The sequence below is a fragment of the Melospiza georgiana genome, chromosome 3 (assembly GCF_028018845.1).
Source record: "Melospiza georgiana isolate bMelGeo1 chromosome 3, bMelGeo1.pri, whole genome shotgun sequence".
NCBI lineage: Eukaryota > Metazoa > Chordata > Aves > Passeriformes > Passerellidae > Melospiza > Melospiza georgiana.
In genome coordinates, this window is record NC_080432.1 from 40180717 (window position 1) to 40199794 (window position 19078).

The window sequence follows — 19078 nt, forward strand, 5'->3', positions numbered from 1 at the left end:
CATCTCACCATCTGTGTGATGATTTTAATCTCACTCATATTGTTACACTCCTTTGTGCAGGCAGTGGACTTGCTACTCTAGGAGTCCTGCACACATTACTGCAACTTGCCTTTAGAGTGATGGATTTTACATTATACAAGTTTACATTTCATTTCTTTGAGATTAATAAATAAAAAGTGATTTTGAGGGGACTTTAATATTTACTGGAATTGTTGGGTATGTTTGTAAACTTCATGAACCACAGACAGGTTCTGAGGTTAATTTTTCCCATCTGTTTGTTCCATTGTCTGCTTGTAATGGCACCAGATGGTTGAAAATTTTGTGATGGTAGAAATAGCAAGAGTCTAGTATAAATTGAATATTTCTACCTTGTAACTTCTCCGTCTTGTGATTTGAAGCATGTTATATCTTCTATTTAACCTGGAATGAAATTTTTCTGACTTAGATCCATTCTGTCATCTCTTTAAGTATTTTTCAAAAACATCTTTCCTTCTAGATATACAAAAGAAGTGGTACCACTTAAGCTATTTCAGTAAATGTCAAAATAGGAACTTTACTGCATTCATGCACATACACATTCCTTTTTCAGTTTATCTTATAGTGCAACACATTCTGGAAATTCCTGATGCACACATCTTTCTTTTTTATGGGCATTCTGCAGAGAAGTAAACTGCCAGGCTATTCTGTAATCATCTTTGATGTTGCAATAAATGCTGTGTTCTTTAAAGCTTTTTAACCTTTAACCAGCTAAAGAACAAATCAAAGAAGCAGTTTTCTAGATAATTTAAAAAGACTATAGACACAGTAGATAAGTTGAAGTCTTGTGTTTGCTGTGTATCAAAAGACTTTTCCTCCAAAGGAAGATAGAAATTCGTTGAGCAGCTAGCAAACTTAACTCAATTTGGAGAGCTCATCAATAAAATAAATGTATATTCAAAGGTGCAGTCATTTCCACATGCAAGCATGTATTTACAGGACTCATGTTTTCAGTTAACCAAAGCCTCCATTTGTACACTGATCCAAGCAGCAGGTGCAAATCTGATCTCACGAAAGCTTTGCCCAAATCAGAGGTCAGTGACTGTTGGGGATGTCCTCATGGCATCCCTTACTCTGTGTGTGTCCCTGCTCTTTGCTTCAGGGGAAACTTGCTGACCTGTTCTTAAAAGCTACAAATATTTTACTGAGACTTACGGGGACACCAGCCTCACTCAATCCAGACCAAGTTCTCATCTGTAACCTCAGAGGGAGTTGCCACCTACACAGCAATCTGTCTGTCCTTCCACTGTCTTTCCCAGAAGCAGCTTGGCTAGTGATTAAGTCATGAGGGAGACCATCTGTCCTTCAGAGAGAAAATCTTCCCTTACCTGAAATTCCTGGGCATCACATTGTGCCAACATTAATTGTCTTCTTTTGAGTGTGTAAATTTAATCACCATGGTTTAAACTTGTTCATACCTTTGGAAGTAGGTACAGGCTGTCGGTGAGAGTAAGAGCTAACCCAAGCACCAGGGCTGAGTGTGGCACAGGCCGCTCTCACCAGCTAATGCAGACCCAGGTGCAGGCTCCAGATGTGACAAGCAGAGCTGTCTGTTGGTCAAGGTGTCCAGTGACAGCCCCCAGCAGGGCTGGGGGATGAAACAGAGCCAGGGCTCACTTGAGAGCCAGAGGTGCACACCCGTAGCTCTGGGCTGGCCCAAAATGCAGTGTTAAGGGGATGTCCCTCCCCAGGGAAGACTGGACAGGGCCACTGGGGTCTGGCTGTGCCCTCAGTGCCCTGAATTCTGTCATTAGCAATTCTGTAAGTGCAAGAAGGGTAGAAGTGCTTCATTGCAGACTGCAGAAGATGACAGAGCTCAGCTTAGCTGAGGATACTTTATTGAGGTAATCTGTCACGGTCCTCATCTCTTTGTATCAGTTCATGTGGTAGTGCTCTATATTTCAGTCTCTTACTATTTTCTGGATGAATAGGAGAAGTTGTCCGTATATTAGTTATATTTGTCCATACATTAGTTATTTGTATTAATCATGTTTAATGTTAACTTTGTTAGTTTTTATTCACTGTCATAATTTCATTCTCCTTTTTTGTTGTGTGGTTTTCTCCTACATGAGATCAAACCAGAGCATGAAACACTGAGTCTGTGGGTGGAATAGTGGTGTGTACAAGAGGCACAGGAGAGAGCATATGAAGCTTGTTTTCCTCTCTGGCAGCTGCTCTCTAGCAGAGCAGGTTATCTGGTTTCTGCTTAGCAAACGAGGCTGTACAGGGATTTGCTCAGAACATTTACCTAGGGCAGAAGCTCTGTCTGTGAGCTGCTCTTCATACTGACCTCCCTCTCCCCATGACAAGGGATTTTTCATGTTGTCATGTTTCCACAGCAAGGTTTCAGGAAGAGCCCTGAAAAACTTGAGAAACAATGATATGTTACCATTATTTAATGAAACTTCTGTTAACAGTTACCTAGGACAGCCTAGGAATAAAAAAGGTGATGCATGAGGAGACAAAGCATAGTTTTCTCAACGAAAGTTACACTTCCCAAGCTGTGGATGAGTATCTTTTCTACCATTGCTGCAGTCAGTGTGCTGAAGCTTGCTCAGTGGGAAGCAAGCTGGGCATCTGTAAGAAGTCAGGTGTAACATGCAACCCCTGGAGCTTAGTAGAGGGAGTTGGTTCCTGAGGCTTCATCAGTGGCTCCAGTATTCAGCAAATGCTGCAAATCACTCAGTTTACCCTGCAATCACTTTTTCTAATGTTTCTTTTTCTATTTGCCAGGCTATTTCTCCATGTACATCCTAATTCTATCCCTTCTTGCCATATACCAAGTACTGGTGCAGAGAAAATTTCAGTTTGTATTACTAAATGCAGTATCAGCAGAAAATTTGTCTTTTATTTGTTCTTGTTATGGCATTTTATGACAATTAGTAGCAATATATGGTTGAGCTGAGTTTTTTTTAAAATATGTCCTTGAGTTTGAGCAAATAAGCATCAGCATGATAATGCGCCTGTCAGAGTGCTACGAGTCAACGCCTGTAAGAAAGAAGGGTCCTGAATAAAAATCTGGAATTAGACATTTCTAAATGGAAACATCTCTTACTCCAGAAAAGCAACATCTTTATTTTGGCTGTCATAATTATTTTGTTTTGGCTTAGCCAAGTTCCCAAAAAGAAGTCTCTTTGGTAAAAACAGGAAAACAAACTCTGCTGGGTTTTTTTTGTATGAGCAGAGACAAGTTACTCAATGCAAATGTCTCATTTTAAGGAACTTGAAATCCTCAGGAAGGTTTTGTTAGTACAAATGCAACTAATTTTTCTATGTGGAACATCATGTTCAAGTAAGCTTTAGACTTTTAGTTATTTCTGGCATCCAGGGCATAGTTTGTGAACTGATATGACAGTATCTCATATAAATTTTCCATCTGGATGGTCACAGTGCAATACAAGTTTCTTGCTGTGTTGTCAAGCTAGAACCAACTGTTGTCACTGGCTGACCTTCGTTTTTGAGAACGTGGGAACATTGCTGAAACTCTTCTCATAATACAGAAGAGCTGTTTCTCTGTACTGAATATCTTTATGTTGCCAAAACTTTCATTCATCTTCTTTTGAAAGGAGCACAGGATTCCCTGTCCTCCCCCATCACAAACTTTCTAAAAGTGTAAGTCAATTCCTTAACACTTAATCTCACAAAGGGTCTGTAGGAGTCAGTGGCCGGGTCTAATGTACAAAAGTTAGAAAATCAAGTCCTAAAACAAGGCCAGAGCATGTGTTGTTGTGCTCTGACTTGTGCAAAATTGCTGAATACAAAATATGGTGCTCTTCTAGGGGCATCAGTGAATAGTCATGGCCTTTTTTTCCTTAGTGCAAAGTGATTGAGTTGGTGGTAAGAGTAAGGAGGTATGAGGAACATGCAAAGGAGCACTCTGATGGAAACATTAATTATTAGTGACTTATACAGACTGTGAAATTATCAAAATAAGAAACTCATACTGTGATATCACTAAGACCCCTCTCTTTAATGCTCACACTTTGTTTTCCTAGTTTCATATGGTTACTCTTTTGCAGGGAAAAAAGTTTCTGTAGAGACAGTACAAAAATTCAGCCTTTTCACCATCCCCCCATTTTTTTTTTACTTAGGTAGAAATAACAATTTTAAAACTGTAAAGAATATCTGGTGAAAAATGTGTGTAACACATAGAGCATCATAAATGGAATATCTAGGCAGTATGTTATGAAGCTGGCCCTGATGCATGACGATTTTCCAACACTCATTCCCGCATTACAGGGAAAGAAGTTTGAAAGCTGTTGGAGAATTCTTGTTTACTCCTTTCTTAATTAATGCACTCACGTTCATATCAAACTTCTATTGGGCAAGTTAACTTACAGGGTAGCATAACAAATGTTTGAATAACTTTTTGCACCTCTTTGCTTTGCCTTCTTTCCCTCTGAATTGTCCAATACTCTGTTCATGGACAAGTAGAGTTCTGAGCTGGGAAAAGGAGCAGGTTTTCCCAGTGGTAAATTCTGTACTGCAAGAAAACTCTTCCTTCACAGTCTGGTGCAATGGCAAGAATTTGTTCTTGCATGGGAAGAGAGGAAATACCTATACATTTATGCTTTCTTTTCTAACAAATTGTGAAAATTTAAAGTGATAAACTTCAATAGAAAATGTCCTCATGTGTTTCTGCTGTAGTCTGTCCATTTTGGTTCAGTATGCCTGGTCCTGATATACGTGACTAGAAGTCATTCCTCAGCAGATAACTTTTGATAGCTTGTATACAAGTAACTCATTGCTAAAGTCATTGTAGATCTCTCCAGGATCACAACTGGCAGTTCCATAAATCTGAGAACACAACTTCTGCCTTTCGGTCAGCTGATTGCGTTCCTAGAAACAAAGAGCTCTGTTGACAGTGTATCATGACTGTGATACAAAAACTTGCACACTCAGCTGATTACTTCTGGTTGGGTGTTTTTTTTTTTTTTGCAATACTGGGTTATTTCAGAGAATCTCGTTGCCGGATGAGTATTTTATCCTGTCACTTTCATTATCTTCTTTAACTGGTTCCTTTTCCTTCTGATATCACTGCTGCTGGACCAACTGGCTGCCTTCCCAAGTGTTCCCTGTTAGCTCTGTAGCATCTGATGTTTCCTTGTGTGCTCAAAGACCTAAAGTAAATGCCCAAACACTGTAAGAAAACAGGAACTGCGAAAACAAGGAAGGTACAAGAGCCAGCCTAGGAGCTGAGGAGACACCTTGGACATGTGACATCTCTAAGCTCCTTGGTGGAATATAAGCAGGTTAAAAGTTGTTCTTAGAAATTCTGAGGTGGCTTCAAAAACCTTATAGTTAGTTGTATTTGTTAAGACAGTATTTATATTTTTTCCTATAAGAATTAGAACAAAGGAATATTAATAGCTGCCTGCACATTGTAACATTTTCTGCACAATGACATTTTACAGGCTTGATATAATTTTCTGCCATATGCATCAGGCCATTAAATGAGAGGTCTTTAAAATTATCTCACCAGAACAGTTCTTTTTTCCAAACACCAAAAGAAGATGAGATCAAAGAATTTCATAAAAGGCGCTTTTCACAGCTTATCTGTCATCAAATGAAGGTATTAGGGAAATGGCCTGAGAAGCTTTTCCTACTTGATACCCCTTTTGAAGTGACTAGAACTACAAAACATGCCATTTCTGCAGAGGATTCCAGCTGTGTTTCTCCCTTATATGAGAGGAAGGGCACAAGGACTGTATTACAGCAGCTGGGACCCTTCTGGGGTCCTTGCTCATGAAGCTTGCTTGGGTTTTTAGAGGCAGGCAGGGAGCAGGGTTGGTACCCTGGGAGTGCCCTTCCCTGAGCTCACCGTGGAGCTCACAGCTACCAACACTGCAGCTGGGGGCACACTGAAAGGTTTTCCCCAGCTCCCAGAAAAATCCAGTGACACCACAACACATATCCATCCAGGATAATTTGAGGTTGAAGATCTTTCCAAATTCAAAAGTATTTTTCTTCATCTCTAAGGTTAGAAGGTACAGGATTGAACTGATGAAATGCAAATGGACATCATTTGTTCAGCATTTTCATTGCATGCCCTTGTCTAATAAATTCCACATATTACAGTATTAAAAATTTAATCCTGATCTCAACCCCATTGAGCTGAAGAGAGTCTCACCACTAAGCTCTGTAGTTACTGTGTCAGAAAATGAGATATTGTTATAGGTGTCACATAGAAAACGTTCACTTGGCGAGAAGGTATAATGTCCATCAGTGACCAAGAACAAAAAAACAAAATTGGAATTCTTAATTTAAAGGAGGAAGTAAAAAAGTGAACATTTTTGCTGTCACATTTTGGGGTCTTAATGTGAAATTGTGTCTATTTGAGCAACTCAGAGTTAGAATTTTATGTCATATTCTCAGTGAGTAAAATGGGAGCTCTATGGAGGAAAGCAGGCTGACCACTCTCCACTTGCTGTTTCTGTGCAACATTGAATTACTCTAAATTTCATCTTTTTTTAGAAAATAGGATTAATTAAGTTTTGGAATTTTTTCTTTTACTAGACCTAGTATGAGCCTGATACACCAGCTACTCCAATGCGTAGTAAATTTGGTCCAGATAGTAATATGACAAAATTTATCTGGAGAAAACATTAGGAAGGCTTTATTCAAGATCAGATGTTTATAAATTGCGGAGGAAAAAGGTCTGTGTGAGGGGTCTAATGTTCATCTGTGATTCTGAGCTAGATATGATTGCTTGTTGCAGATTCTAGATTTTTTTCATAACCATGCTTTCTCATTTTCCAGCATTTATGGAACAGTTGAAGACCTGCACATTTCAAAAGTGATACCAATGTCAGTGAATTTTGCTTGCCACAGTAGTGTAGGATTAGAGACTTTCAATATTTGAAACATTCAACTAAACTTTCCTGGAAGTATTAGTGCCAGGGTGATAAACAAAGAGCACATTTTTTCACTCTCAATGAATTCAGGACAGGCTGGCTTCTCTTCACTTTGGACAGTTTCAGAGTGTTGCTGGATATGTCTTTGGAACTGCCATAAATAAAACTTTCTTCTTAAGTGCTGGTCTTGGTAAAATGTATTGGTCCCTTGAACATTTTGCAAAGAATAGGTGAGGTCCTGGGTAATATTTCCCACTTTGAATCATTAACTCATTACTTCCATGGTTCTGTGACCTACTGCTTGCACACAGTAAGTCACTCGCCCAAGTCAGCCAACTTTTCTCAAGATACTTAACACTAGCCACATTTCCCTTGTTGAATAGTACTATGGGATGTGGTATGTGCATGAAAAACATGTTAAGAACCCCATTTTGTTCCAGTATCCATGGATATTCCATAAGGAGACAACATAAATCTCTCATGACAAAAGTGAACATACCAGGACTGCTTTATGGCATACAGAGATCTCAGACAAACATCTTGCTTAAAAACCCCTTTCCAGCAGCTCACATTATAGCTTTTTGCAGCTATTGCAGCTGAGTAAATGCTGCAAGGCAGCTCTTTGCAGTAATACACTGTAAAGGACTTGAGAATCTCCACACAGGTTCTGGAAGCACTGTTTGAAAACTAATTGCATTTGATTTGTAGCTTTCTCTGGCCTTTCACATGGTATGTATGCTATGATAGGGTACAGAGGGATTTTTGAGTGCCTCAAAACAGGCCAGCTATTCTTGAAACTATTCTCAAGACTTTAGAAGTGCTTTTTCTCCCACAGGCTCTCAATTAACATAATGTCTGAGGTCTCTACAAACAGAATAGAAATACTCTGTTATCAATTTTGTAAAATTGAGAAAAACCAGTAACCAGTTCTTTTTATAAAAAACAAAGGTGGAAAGCACAGAATTGTTTCTCTAAAGGTATTATATAATTTCCAGCACAATTAGGAGTTGATACTTTGAGTAAGGTTGGAGTAAGAAGTAACACAAATGATTTGCAGCAGTGAAAGAGCTCCCAGCGATATCTTCTGCAAGTACCCAAACAGCCTGCCAGAGGAGGTGGAGTGTTTATCAGTGGTGATTTTTAAGAGAAGGTCAGTTTATTTTCAGTAACTGATACAATTTTTTGACCTATGAGGCCGAGTATGTTCAAGAAATATCATTCAGTACTGGCTTTTGCTGGTGACAAGGGGGCTGAGAAGAGAGCAGGGCACTTCTGGCAGAAATGAGACTCCACCGCAGTGGAATGCAGACAGACCCATTTGCCCTCTGGCAGACCAGATTAGCACAGGCTCCTGCTTCTAGGTCTTTGTGGGCCAAAGTGAGTCCATTCAGCAGGGCTGTTCAGGTTCACAGTTTCAGATCTGTCAAAGGCCAGAGTCTGCCTTGCAGCATTGGAAAGGTTAGTTCCCCTTAGGTTAGGTACAGCTGATCCTGCCTGTCAGTGGGATAAGCTAGATGACCTCGCAAGATTTCCTTATCCAGTTTTGTGTGCTTCTCTGATTCTCTCTGGTCTATGTTTTACCTTTGAGGCCATTCTTCCAAGGACAAAAAATGAATTTGAAATGACAGGGCAAAGCTGAGTAAAACTCACCTACAAGGTCTAACTATAACAGGTCCTCACCAGCTTGAGGGAAATTTAGGTTGTGGAATTTTGGCTGACAAAAAAAAATCCTCTAATACAAAACCTGAACATGTGCATTTTGTGTTAAGTGAAAGATGCAGACATGTCATGTGAAATTAAAGATAGCAGTTCCTATGTACAGGTCATTTATTCCAAGAAATATGGGATTTGTAGAAATTGTTCCCTTCTTCTTTGGAACTCCTTGAAAGCCCTGGTACAAAACAGGAAAAACAACTCAATTAGCCCCGAGTATAAACACTGAAATCAGAGACAGATAACATGTCATAGTGTCCTGTTGGAGATTGTTACTGTGAACTTCAAAAAGGAATCACAAGAACAGCAGAGAGCTTCTTGTTGTTTTCTTTAGTGTTGTACCTGGTTTTTCTCTTGGATTTATATTTGCCCCTCCTAATGCTGGGATTGTGGAAAATGAATCTGCCATCCTGGTTAGTCTTTGTCTCTGGGTGGTGAAGGTTTGCACATAGTTTTGTGTACAGTATGCCTGTGCAACTTCCATCAGAAGCAGGAAATGTTTATTTAAGTTTGGAGGGGTGGGACAGTTGCTGTAGTTTTAGGTAATTTTAAACAAACTGTTTGAGCATCCTGTTTAAATAGAGTTAAGTAATCACAGTTTTGTGTTAGTTGAAGAAGAATTCCATACATGCAAGACATGAATAAAATATCATCTTACCAAGCTTACCAAGGTGATATATTTACCTGACTTCTTGAGCAATAAAAGTTGTATGTTTAACTTTTGTTTTGCAACAACTTTAGTGCCTAAACATATTCCCTTATGTAACAGTACTCTACTAGAATGTGAACTATTTAACATTTACATTTACCTGTATTTGATACACATATTAGTTTCCTTGATACTTTCAGGGGCCTCTGAAGCAATCTAATTTAAATGCAACTTTCTGAAATTGGGAGAAAAATCTGTATTCATACAAAGAACTCAGTTTAGAGAACTAGTGAGAATCAGAAAGGATTTATTCAGAGCCCATTGTATGAAAACATAAATGAAGAGGAAAATGGTTGTTGGAGTAGGCTGCTAAGATTTATCAATTGTGAATTTTGGACATGAGTCCATGTTCACTGCCTTTCCTGTATGATTTTAAGTGTTGTAAAAGTTGAACTGGGAAACAAAAAGCAGTAGTGGAAAGATTTCTTCTCAGACTTGTGCGATGGATGCACATCTCAGTTTTGAAACTGAGAGACATATTGCATGATTTATTTTTGTTTTGTAATGTTTCAGTAATGAGGCTGTGTTGAACTGCATATTGGGTCCCCCAGCTGTTAGGACTCATTTGAAAGAGAAAAAAAAGTTTGTATTCTTCAGATTGAAGTGATAATTGTGCATGGTTTTATGTCTACCAATGGATTGTCTTTAGACTGCAATTTAATGTTAATGAGATTTTAATTGGAAAACAAACAAAGGACAGACAGGTTAATGACTGATAACAATTTTTTAAAAGACTTTTAAGATCTACACAATAATTAATGTAAACAATACATCAAAGTCTTTCCATGTCTAACCTTTCATACAGGGTTTACGTAGAAGTTTGTTCCTTAACAATGGAGTTATTCCACATCTAAACAACTAATAGACTGTATAGTGTCATCTGTTAAATCAGAACTGATTGGCAAGATTATCTGGTCTTACTAGTAGGAAGACCTTGGTCATTAATCACATCTCCACAAAGAGGAACTGGATTGAATCTGTTATATCCTTAGATTTTATTGCTGTTGATGTTTCTAGAATTCTCTCCTCCTTTTCCCAAATTAAAACATGTACAATATTCCAAAAGAAAAAAGGTAGAACCTCTTTCTAGTGAAACTCATAACATCTAAACCTGAGCAAATAAAGTGGCAGGGAGTGCACATAATGCATAGTCAGATGTAAACAAAAAAATATTTAAATAAAACTAAAAATCAGAGAATGGCAATAATCACAAAAAAGTGTGAAGTATTAGAAGTACTTGCAGTAGAGCGGGGGAGTGGCTATTTTGAATGTCAAGAAATGAAAAGTTAAATTGGGACAAAATTAAAGGAGTGAAATGAGAGAGATGAAACAAGATTTCTAGGTTAACTAGTAAGCATACTCTGCCATTTAGTGATAAGGCCAAAGACTATAAAAAAGGTTGCTTTTTGTTGTCCATTTTTGATGATACAAAGCATGTAAGAGACTCTCAATTAAGAAAGTTGAGAGGTAAGACTTGAATCATAGAGGTATTAAGGCAGCCATTGTGCATTCCAGTATAAGAGTTACAGTTATGGTCAGAAAATACTGCGGAAATACAGAGTTAAGCATAGTTTGTTTTTTTTTTTTTAACTTCTAGCCTGTTTATTTCACATCCAGTTTTCTTTTAAAATATCTTATTCATGCACTGTGCTCTGCTTTTGTTTCCATTTGTTATTTTAAGTATTCTCATTCAACCATATCTTTTGAGAAATTCAAGGAAAAGCAGTTTGATTAAGGGCTAAAATAAACCCTGAAAAAGAATCAAATTACTTCAGAAAACACATTAGTTTACTTCAGAAAACATATTAGCTTACTTTGCAGTACTTTTTTTTGCTTTTATAGGTGCCAAGAGAGGATTAATCTGTAATGTCTGTGATTTTCCTTTTATTTTAGTTTATATAATTAAAGAGTTCCCAGGACTGCTTTACATTTATTTTACTCATCAAAACATACTTCCCAAATGTTATGAAAACAAAGTTCAAAAATAATGCAGTCCAAATCAAACCCATTCCATTTTCTCTTGGAACACAATTGATAATAAAGTCATACCTCGTATCGCATTTTTAACTGAGTAAACACTGCACTGTCCCTTTGTGTAGAATTCTTAAGGGTGTTCACTTTATATTATCATACTTCAGTGTTTGAATAACTCCTGGTGGTACATGTAGCAAGATACAAATGATCAGGAATAATACAGTTCTTTCACTACTAGTGGGAGGATTTCACCCTCTCTGCATTGAACTCAGAGGTCTCATTGGGTCGCTCTGTGTGTGCTTGCATTATGACAGAAAGGAAGGAGTCAGATAGTTTGGAACCTGTATTTTGACCATTAAACTTTGATGAAAGATATGGAAAAAGGTTTGAGTGCAAAAATCAAAAGAGTATGGCTGTTTTTTTTGAGGTTGTGGACATTAAAAAAATGGACTTGTCAATCTCAGCTCCTATTCATAAAATATTCTCTCTTCTCTTGCATCTTCTTTTCAAGTAAATATGAGTCTCAGCTGATCACATCATTGTCCTGACGAATAAGAAAGACCAGAGAGTGCTTTTAAGAAAGTAGTTTCCATAGGGACTGAATATATTTCATCAAAAAAAGATGATACCTTCTAATGTTGAAATTCTGATCTGCTGTGCTTGTGCATGTTGTGCATCTTACTGTTTACTCTATGCTACAGTGGACTTTCTCAGACTCACTGTAAACAGAAAACAGAACTTTCAAACCTTTTTTTCTGTGAATTCTCAGTAGGAAACTGAAATGTTTACTGAGGAAAGCTGGGAAAGTGACTTGAAATATAGATTTGTAGCAGAAAAATTCAGTAGCAGAACAAATTCAATTACTGAGCTGTTAAATGTGCTTTTAGTAGGTACACTTTTGCTGAGATTGTGAAGTAAGCTGCAGAATATGTCAGAAATGCCCTTTCAAATAAGAATAGGATGTGCACAAAAAAGAAGATATAAAAGAGAGAGATATGATTAATAGATATACATGTCCAGCTCAGATAATTCTGCTAAACCTTTTATTCAGACTGTCTGGTGACAAGATACTCTGATAAAAAGTCCAGGTTAAATTTTCAGTTAGCTTAACTGTTAGTGCCCTAAAAAAGACTGGACTACAATAAAAGAACTTGAAGCTTTAACTAAACACAATTTCTGACATTAATAGTCAGCAATTAGGCATTTAGTGAATGTCAGAAAAAGCATTTGGATCAAACACGGAGTATTTAATATGAAGAAAACACAGTCTATCCTGACATGTTAGGAAGTGGCCTTCATCTATACAATTGTGTAAATCAATCTTTTTTTCTGGTGTTATGACTCTTGGGAGCAGCAGCTCCCAGCTCATTGACAAGTTGAGGGTCACCATTTGGGAGTCACAGCTGTAAAAGGCACAGCACCTTCACTTTGCATCAGTATTGGTTTTTTTCTACCTGTGGTAGATGCAGCAAAATGGTGGCAATATCAGGAATGAGTATGGCTGTTTAGGAGAATGGGAATTGCAAGTTTTGTTTTCCTTGTTGATCCCACTCAAATCCAGACTGTTGACTTCGGAAAAGTTAAAATAGCAGTGTAAGAAAGTTCAATTTCAACAAGCGTTAGGAGAAGTTTCTTTAGGTAAGCTCTCCTCAGCCTGCAGTCCGATAGGTTTTGTGCTTGAGACACTGAACTGTATCCATGTGAGATAATCCTAGGGAAAGACTTGCAAAGGGACACTTGAAAATGCTCTTCAGAGATACTCATTCTGTGGTGCAGCAGTGAGAGGCCTAACAAAGGACAATGCCCACATCTACTTCTTAGGAGTGTTGCATCCTCTTACCTTATGTTCCAGTAGCAGCACAGCTCTGCTTTTGACTGAATTCATCACAAACCTGATGTATTGGTGGTATCCTTAAGCTCCAGCTTCTGAAATCCTAACACCATCTGAGAACTACCACGTTTTCTTTTAAAAGCAAGACCATAATTCTTCCTGGTTCTAAGATAAATCAGATGGACAGCACAAGAGCCAGTAAGGTCCCAGTAAGCTTACCACAAGTAATTTTGCTTAAAGACACAAAGAGGGTGGTAGTTAAACCCTACACTAATGTCAGAAGGTCTGCACTATGATTTTGAACATATCAACAGTACTGAGCATTACAGAAAGAGCAAAGGCCTGGCTTTGAATCCATGCTCTTCTGAGTGTATGATGCAGCCAGAAGCTGTGATGCTATTCTTCAGGATGTTTTCCTTCCTAGGAAATGATAAGGAAAATGTTGGAAAATGTACCAAAGTCATTAGCAATGTTTTATTGAGAATGCCAGTTCACCTGGCTTTCCAAATTTCACCCAGTCCGGCAGTTTCTGTGTTCCCAAGATACAGGAGGAAAGGCACAAAGTTTTTTTTTCTGCATCCTCTTTCTGTAATCAGCAAAAAGTCAGACAAACATTTCTAGCCTCCTCCAGGAAGCATCCCTGATAAGTATAACATTTAGGCACTTAATGAGCAGCATTAATGCACACGCTGAAGTTCAAGGGTATTTTTAAGTGCTGTGCTCTGACTCTGAGTTGTAGAGTAGATGATTAAAGACAAATGACAAACATTTATGAAATTCTGGATTCATATATATAAACTATGTAATCTGCAGGCTTGGATTCACTTGGGGGAGGTTAATTAACCTCAATCCTATGTTGGTTTTCCTTGTCCAAAGCAATGTCACATCTTGTCTCTTTTTCTTCAACCCAGCACACGAGAGACAACGAGCTAGAGCCAAACTGCAGAGTGAGACCAGAGCTGCACAGGGGTGAAGTCCCATGCTCACACACCTGTGAATCATGTGGCCAGGGAAAGAAATGTCTGTGCCGTGTCACATCAGGATTACCTCCCCCTCTAACTAAACTCATGTGCATATAGCTGTAGATAATTAACAGTAAGGAAATAAAGAATGTGGAGTAGGGATTCACCAAGGGTGGACAGGCAAGAAGTTGAAGATTCAGAGGTATTAGTACAGACTGGGGAAAAATATAAAAATTGTAAGAAACACTTTAAAAAATGGATCTAAATTATGTCAAGTATATGTGTGCCATTTCTTTCCTTATGCCTTCACATGCATTGCCAGCTTAGATAATAAATGGTTCAAGATGCCAAGCACATGTTTAGTTTGCTGATATTTTCAGTTCTGACTGTTTCAACATGTGCTGAACTTTTGGGTTAATGGTGTGACTGCTTGAGAATCTCAGTTGATATTCTCAAGGAACATTCATTTCTAGTCCTTCATCATGGAAATATGTTTGAAGGCTTGAACAGGGAAGTGATAAGCATTAGAAGAATATAGAAAGAACCTGAAACGTACTTTAATAATGCTATCCTATTTCATTATGAGGGTTTGAGGCAATTGAAAAAACCATATATAAGTGTCTGAGATTGGCAGCACTGGTTTCTGTAGCTTAACAGTTCTAAATAATTTTTTCATTATTTGGGGAAGATGCTTTGCAGACAAAGTAACTGGTAAGGAAGAAGTGCAGAAAAAGACTGAAATTTGCCTCACAGCCTGTTAATAGTTGACAAAATTGACATATCTTTTAATGAGTTATTCTGGCTAAATTTTCTAAAACTATGATTTTCATGGCTAAATAATAAAAGAAATAGCATCACTTAAGTATCTCTGTTATTATATGAACTTGATTATAATTCCATATGTATTTGTTGGCGTGTAGATGTGTATGTGTTCTGTTTAATACAGTATTTTGATTGCCTTTTCTAATTTCTCACTTTGAGACTAACCTTATTTTCTCTAGGTTTGGTGGGTTTTGGTTGCCAGCTTTCTCCTTTTTCAGAATTGTAGCATTAGTTGCTTTTATTTCGTTATGTAAATGCTCCAGTCATTTAAAGTGTGGCTTCAAGCAGTCCTTTATGTCACTAAAAGAAATTAGCTAAATAGCACTGTTTAATTAATTTCAGGACCGCCTCTTTTTCGTCATGGAGTATGTAAATGGAGGAGACCTAATGTTTCAAATCCAACGCTCACGCAAATTTGACGAACCTCGATCCCGCTTTTATGCTGCAGAGGTCACATCAGCTCTCATGTTTCTTCACCAACATGGAGTCATCTACAGGTACTTTTTTTGATCAAAAATAAAGTATTCTTGGGGCTTCAGGATGGTTTTGGCTGAAATCCTCCATCTCTTAGCAACCAGTTTTGGATTAGTTGTTTGTTCTAATTTGCTTACACAGAACTTTTTTTTGGCTGTTTATCATTGAGAATGTTAACATTTGAATAGCCTCTGCAGCAGTCACCAGCTGTGTGTGCCAGTTTTGTGTTCTAGTCCAAATAAAGTGGGTTTGAAAAAGCTTGGCACAGTGCGACCCAGAGGTGACCTCTCTGCAGATCGGCGCAATCTCTGCACTTTCCTCCCTGTGCCATAGATTTCCTCTGGGTTTCTAACCCCCTGCCACTTCCTGAGTTTGTTTGTCTTAGTTGTCTCCAGTCCGATACGATCGGGATGGTCCTTTGCAATGCTTTGCTTATGCCCCTTCCTCTGGACTGTTTGGGTGAAGGCTTACTCACCAGCAGGAAGTGGCCCTTTGGAGACAGTTCTGATTTGCTTTCAAGTGCCCTGCATCTATTTAAACCTCCCTCACTGGCCCCAGTCTCTAATCTTCAACAACCATGCACATACACACAGAGAAAGTGCATATTGTTGTGCTGGGACCAAGAATGCATTTAGGGATAGGCTTTATTATTAAAACTGAGGATTCGCTTTGAAAAATTTCACCCTGATGTTAATGTGTTTATTAAATCCTTTATCTTGTCATTTCACACTTCCTCTCTGTTTTTATTTGTTTTTAGCAGCCTGTTATTACTTGAGATAAATTTGGGCTTTCAGAAGCAACATGCTTAACAGGTTTTGAAATATAAATCTGTCTTGTCTAGTAAAAACTCTGAGTTCTTCAGATCTAACTGAGCTCAATTTTTTCCCTTGATATTCCTACCCTCTTTCAGGTTATCAGTTTTGATTTGAGGTAGTCATCTCAGAGACAGGCAGTCAGAGATTTCGTGAGCCAAACCATTAATATAAGGATATGGAATTTATCACATTTGTATAAAGACAGGTCTTGATAGTACTAGAAATTGAGAAGGAAGTATTAAATTTTTAGTAACCAGGGTTGAGTGGTAAGTTCCATTAGAAGCAATTGGCTTTGCCACATACAAAGGGATTAATAGGCAAATTTCTCAAAGGCGTCTCCTTTCCAGAGACATAGCAAACAGCAGAACATCACAGCTTCTGAGGAAAGTAAATCTCTTTGAAAGTGCTCTTTTCATCAATAATCTAGTTTTCTTTATAAAACTCTTTGCTAGCTGCAGCTCTTAATCTCCATCTTTTATTAACGCTGGTATGATGTTTGCATACTGGGTTGTACTTTTGGGCCTGACACTTCACATGGGTTTGTTTTCAAGTGCTGAAGATCCAACACATTTCTTACCTTTCCTGCCCATATCATATTTCCTATTCATTGCATTTATTTCCAAAGCTAGGTATTTGTACATTCACATAATAGAATGTGGCAACTTCAGAATTTGTAAGTATCTGTCATAAGGGAAACAGACAAGCTTGGCACTTTGAAAAGTGAAGGATTTTGAGGATTTGTCTCCATTAAATACTTGAGCTAATTTGCTCCTCCTGGAAACTTGGAGGTAGACACCTTGTAATTAGCAGTCATTTCAATGACTTCTGTGAGCCAGCAGGAAAGAATTAGTATAAGATTACATCTCCCTGCTTTATATGAATGTGCATTCATTCAGGCCCCCATCCTTCACTGCTCCCAGCCCTCAACACAAATCTTCCTCTCTCTACTCTTCTTTCCTACCTCTTTTCCCTTGTCCTGCATGTAGCTTCTGCTCAGTGTTGGCTCCTGCCTGGATGCATTGAGTCTCTTCATATGCGTGTGTTCTTTCTCTAACTTCATGAGCAGAATGCTTCCATCACAGGAGAAATGTCATTCTGAGACAATGTTTCATAATTTAAACTTCACAGTGTGCTCACAACTTTTGATTCAGACACTATGCTGACATGTCTGACATGCATGCTGGAGTATGACACTGAATTTGTAAATGGCTTGTTATAGCTGAGTGTGTGATCAGAAGTCACATGAGAACATGAGTTGTAGGATGGAACCATAAACTATTGAAAACAACAGGAAGAAATTAGGAACAGATTCAGTTGTATTTAGTTTTGACACAGGCTTTTGGATCTTGACACGGATGTGTCTGTAAGCATAATTCATTTTCTTAACTGTGAGATACTAGGAGTTCAAATATTTGTAAAATGAATATCCCACTTATGCTGTAAAATACAAGTAGAAGGAAGAAATTATTTTAAATTAATTAATGATAAGAAGATGTCAGAATTAATTCACAATGTGCCAGGCCTTGGGAGAATGCATTCATTCATGTCAAGCAGGCATAAGAATAGTTGTCTTGCACAGAACAGTTTCAGCCTAATTATTCCATGCCTCACTGCATTATTTACTACAATGTTAAAAATGCATTGGGATCGAGTCAGTCCTTTACATCTCCTAAGCTCTTATTAGCTGGCAAACAAGGAAAGAGAAGGGAAAGAAAAAAAAGAAAATAAAACAAACTTTGCTCCTGAATAGCTACCAGTCATAACTACCTGACATGCCTTCAGATATTTTAATAAAGAATACTTGTCTTCTGTGTAATTATATTTCTAGAAAAAACATTGTGGTGTGAAATTAATGGTTATTCTCCAAAATGGGAAATGTTGCTTGTGTGGGCACTACTTCAAGGAAAGTGGGGAATATATAAATAAAATAAGATGTTTGATGGAAATGTAGGTTTCAAAATAGCTGCTATACCTTCTGATCTTTTTTCAGTCTTGTATGTGGAAGTATTTGTTTGGAGCTAAACAAAGTTATATTTTTGGAAGTAAATAACTAGCTTTAGCTCATGCTTTGGCTTGTTGGTTAGGTTTTTAGAAAGTGCTATGATGATACTAAATGATCATCTTTTATAATAACTGGTTTATCCTCATTTCCCCTGAAGTTCAGAGAGAAAGCCAGCTCCCTGTTTAGCAATAGAAATTATTCTCTGAGTTCACATCTTTGCAGCTAGCCCAACAGTTGTTCCCAGACTTGTCCAATTACCGGTGTGCTCACTGGAATTCCATATATCTTCCTTATGTTTATCCTCCTTATGCTTATTAAGTTGGAAATAAAGATGAACCTCACAATTTTTATATATAAAGATATTCCATTACTGAATGCATGTTTCATGAAAGATAAAATTCAGGATAATTAAATTCAGGATAATTTTTAGGGTGACATTTTTAAAGGTCTGGTGTTACTGTTGTGTCAAAAACACTTCAACAGCCTAATAAAAATATTTACATCATTCCTGCCACCTTCCCTCTCATCTGGCATTCAGCTATTCAGGCACATGTCAGACTGGGGCCTGATAATACAAGTAGAGTTAATCGGTTTCAATCCTGTTTTCTGGCACTTGTCCTTGTTTGTGTTATGCAATTGCAGTTGCACCACTTTGGAAAAATGTATCCAAGCTTCGGGAACTAAGGACTAGGAATCTCATTTTGATTTTTTTTTGTGAGCTGGACTGGAGTTTGAACTTGGTGATGAAAGGTTGTGTGGACTATGTTCAGTGTCACCTGCCCCTGGAGTATGTTGTATTTTAAGTCAGTTTTCATAATGTATTAATATATATTATGTTTATATAAAATGTATTAGTATATATTCTCATGTAGGGAAAGTGCAACAA

The 19078-nt window shown here is 37.8% G+C and overlaps 1 protein-coding gene across 2 annotated transcripts in view; it reads left to right on the forward strand.

Moving 5' to 3' along the window:
• PRKCE (protein kinase C epsilon) overlaps positions 1-19078 on the forward strand; it is a 287947-nt gene that overhangs the window by 216773 nt on the left and 52096 nt on the right. For both annotated transcript variants that reach the window (XM_058020060.1, XM_058020061.1), the window contains exon 11: positions 15244-15398. In XM_058020060.1, the coding sequence (XP_057876043.1) occupies positions 15244-15398 (155 nt within the window). The remainder of the gene's footprint in view (positions 1-15243; positions 15399-19078) is intronic.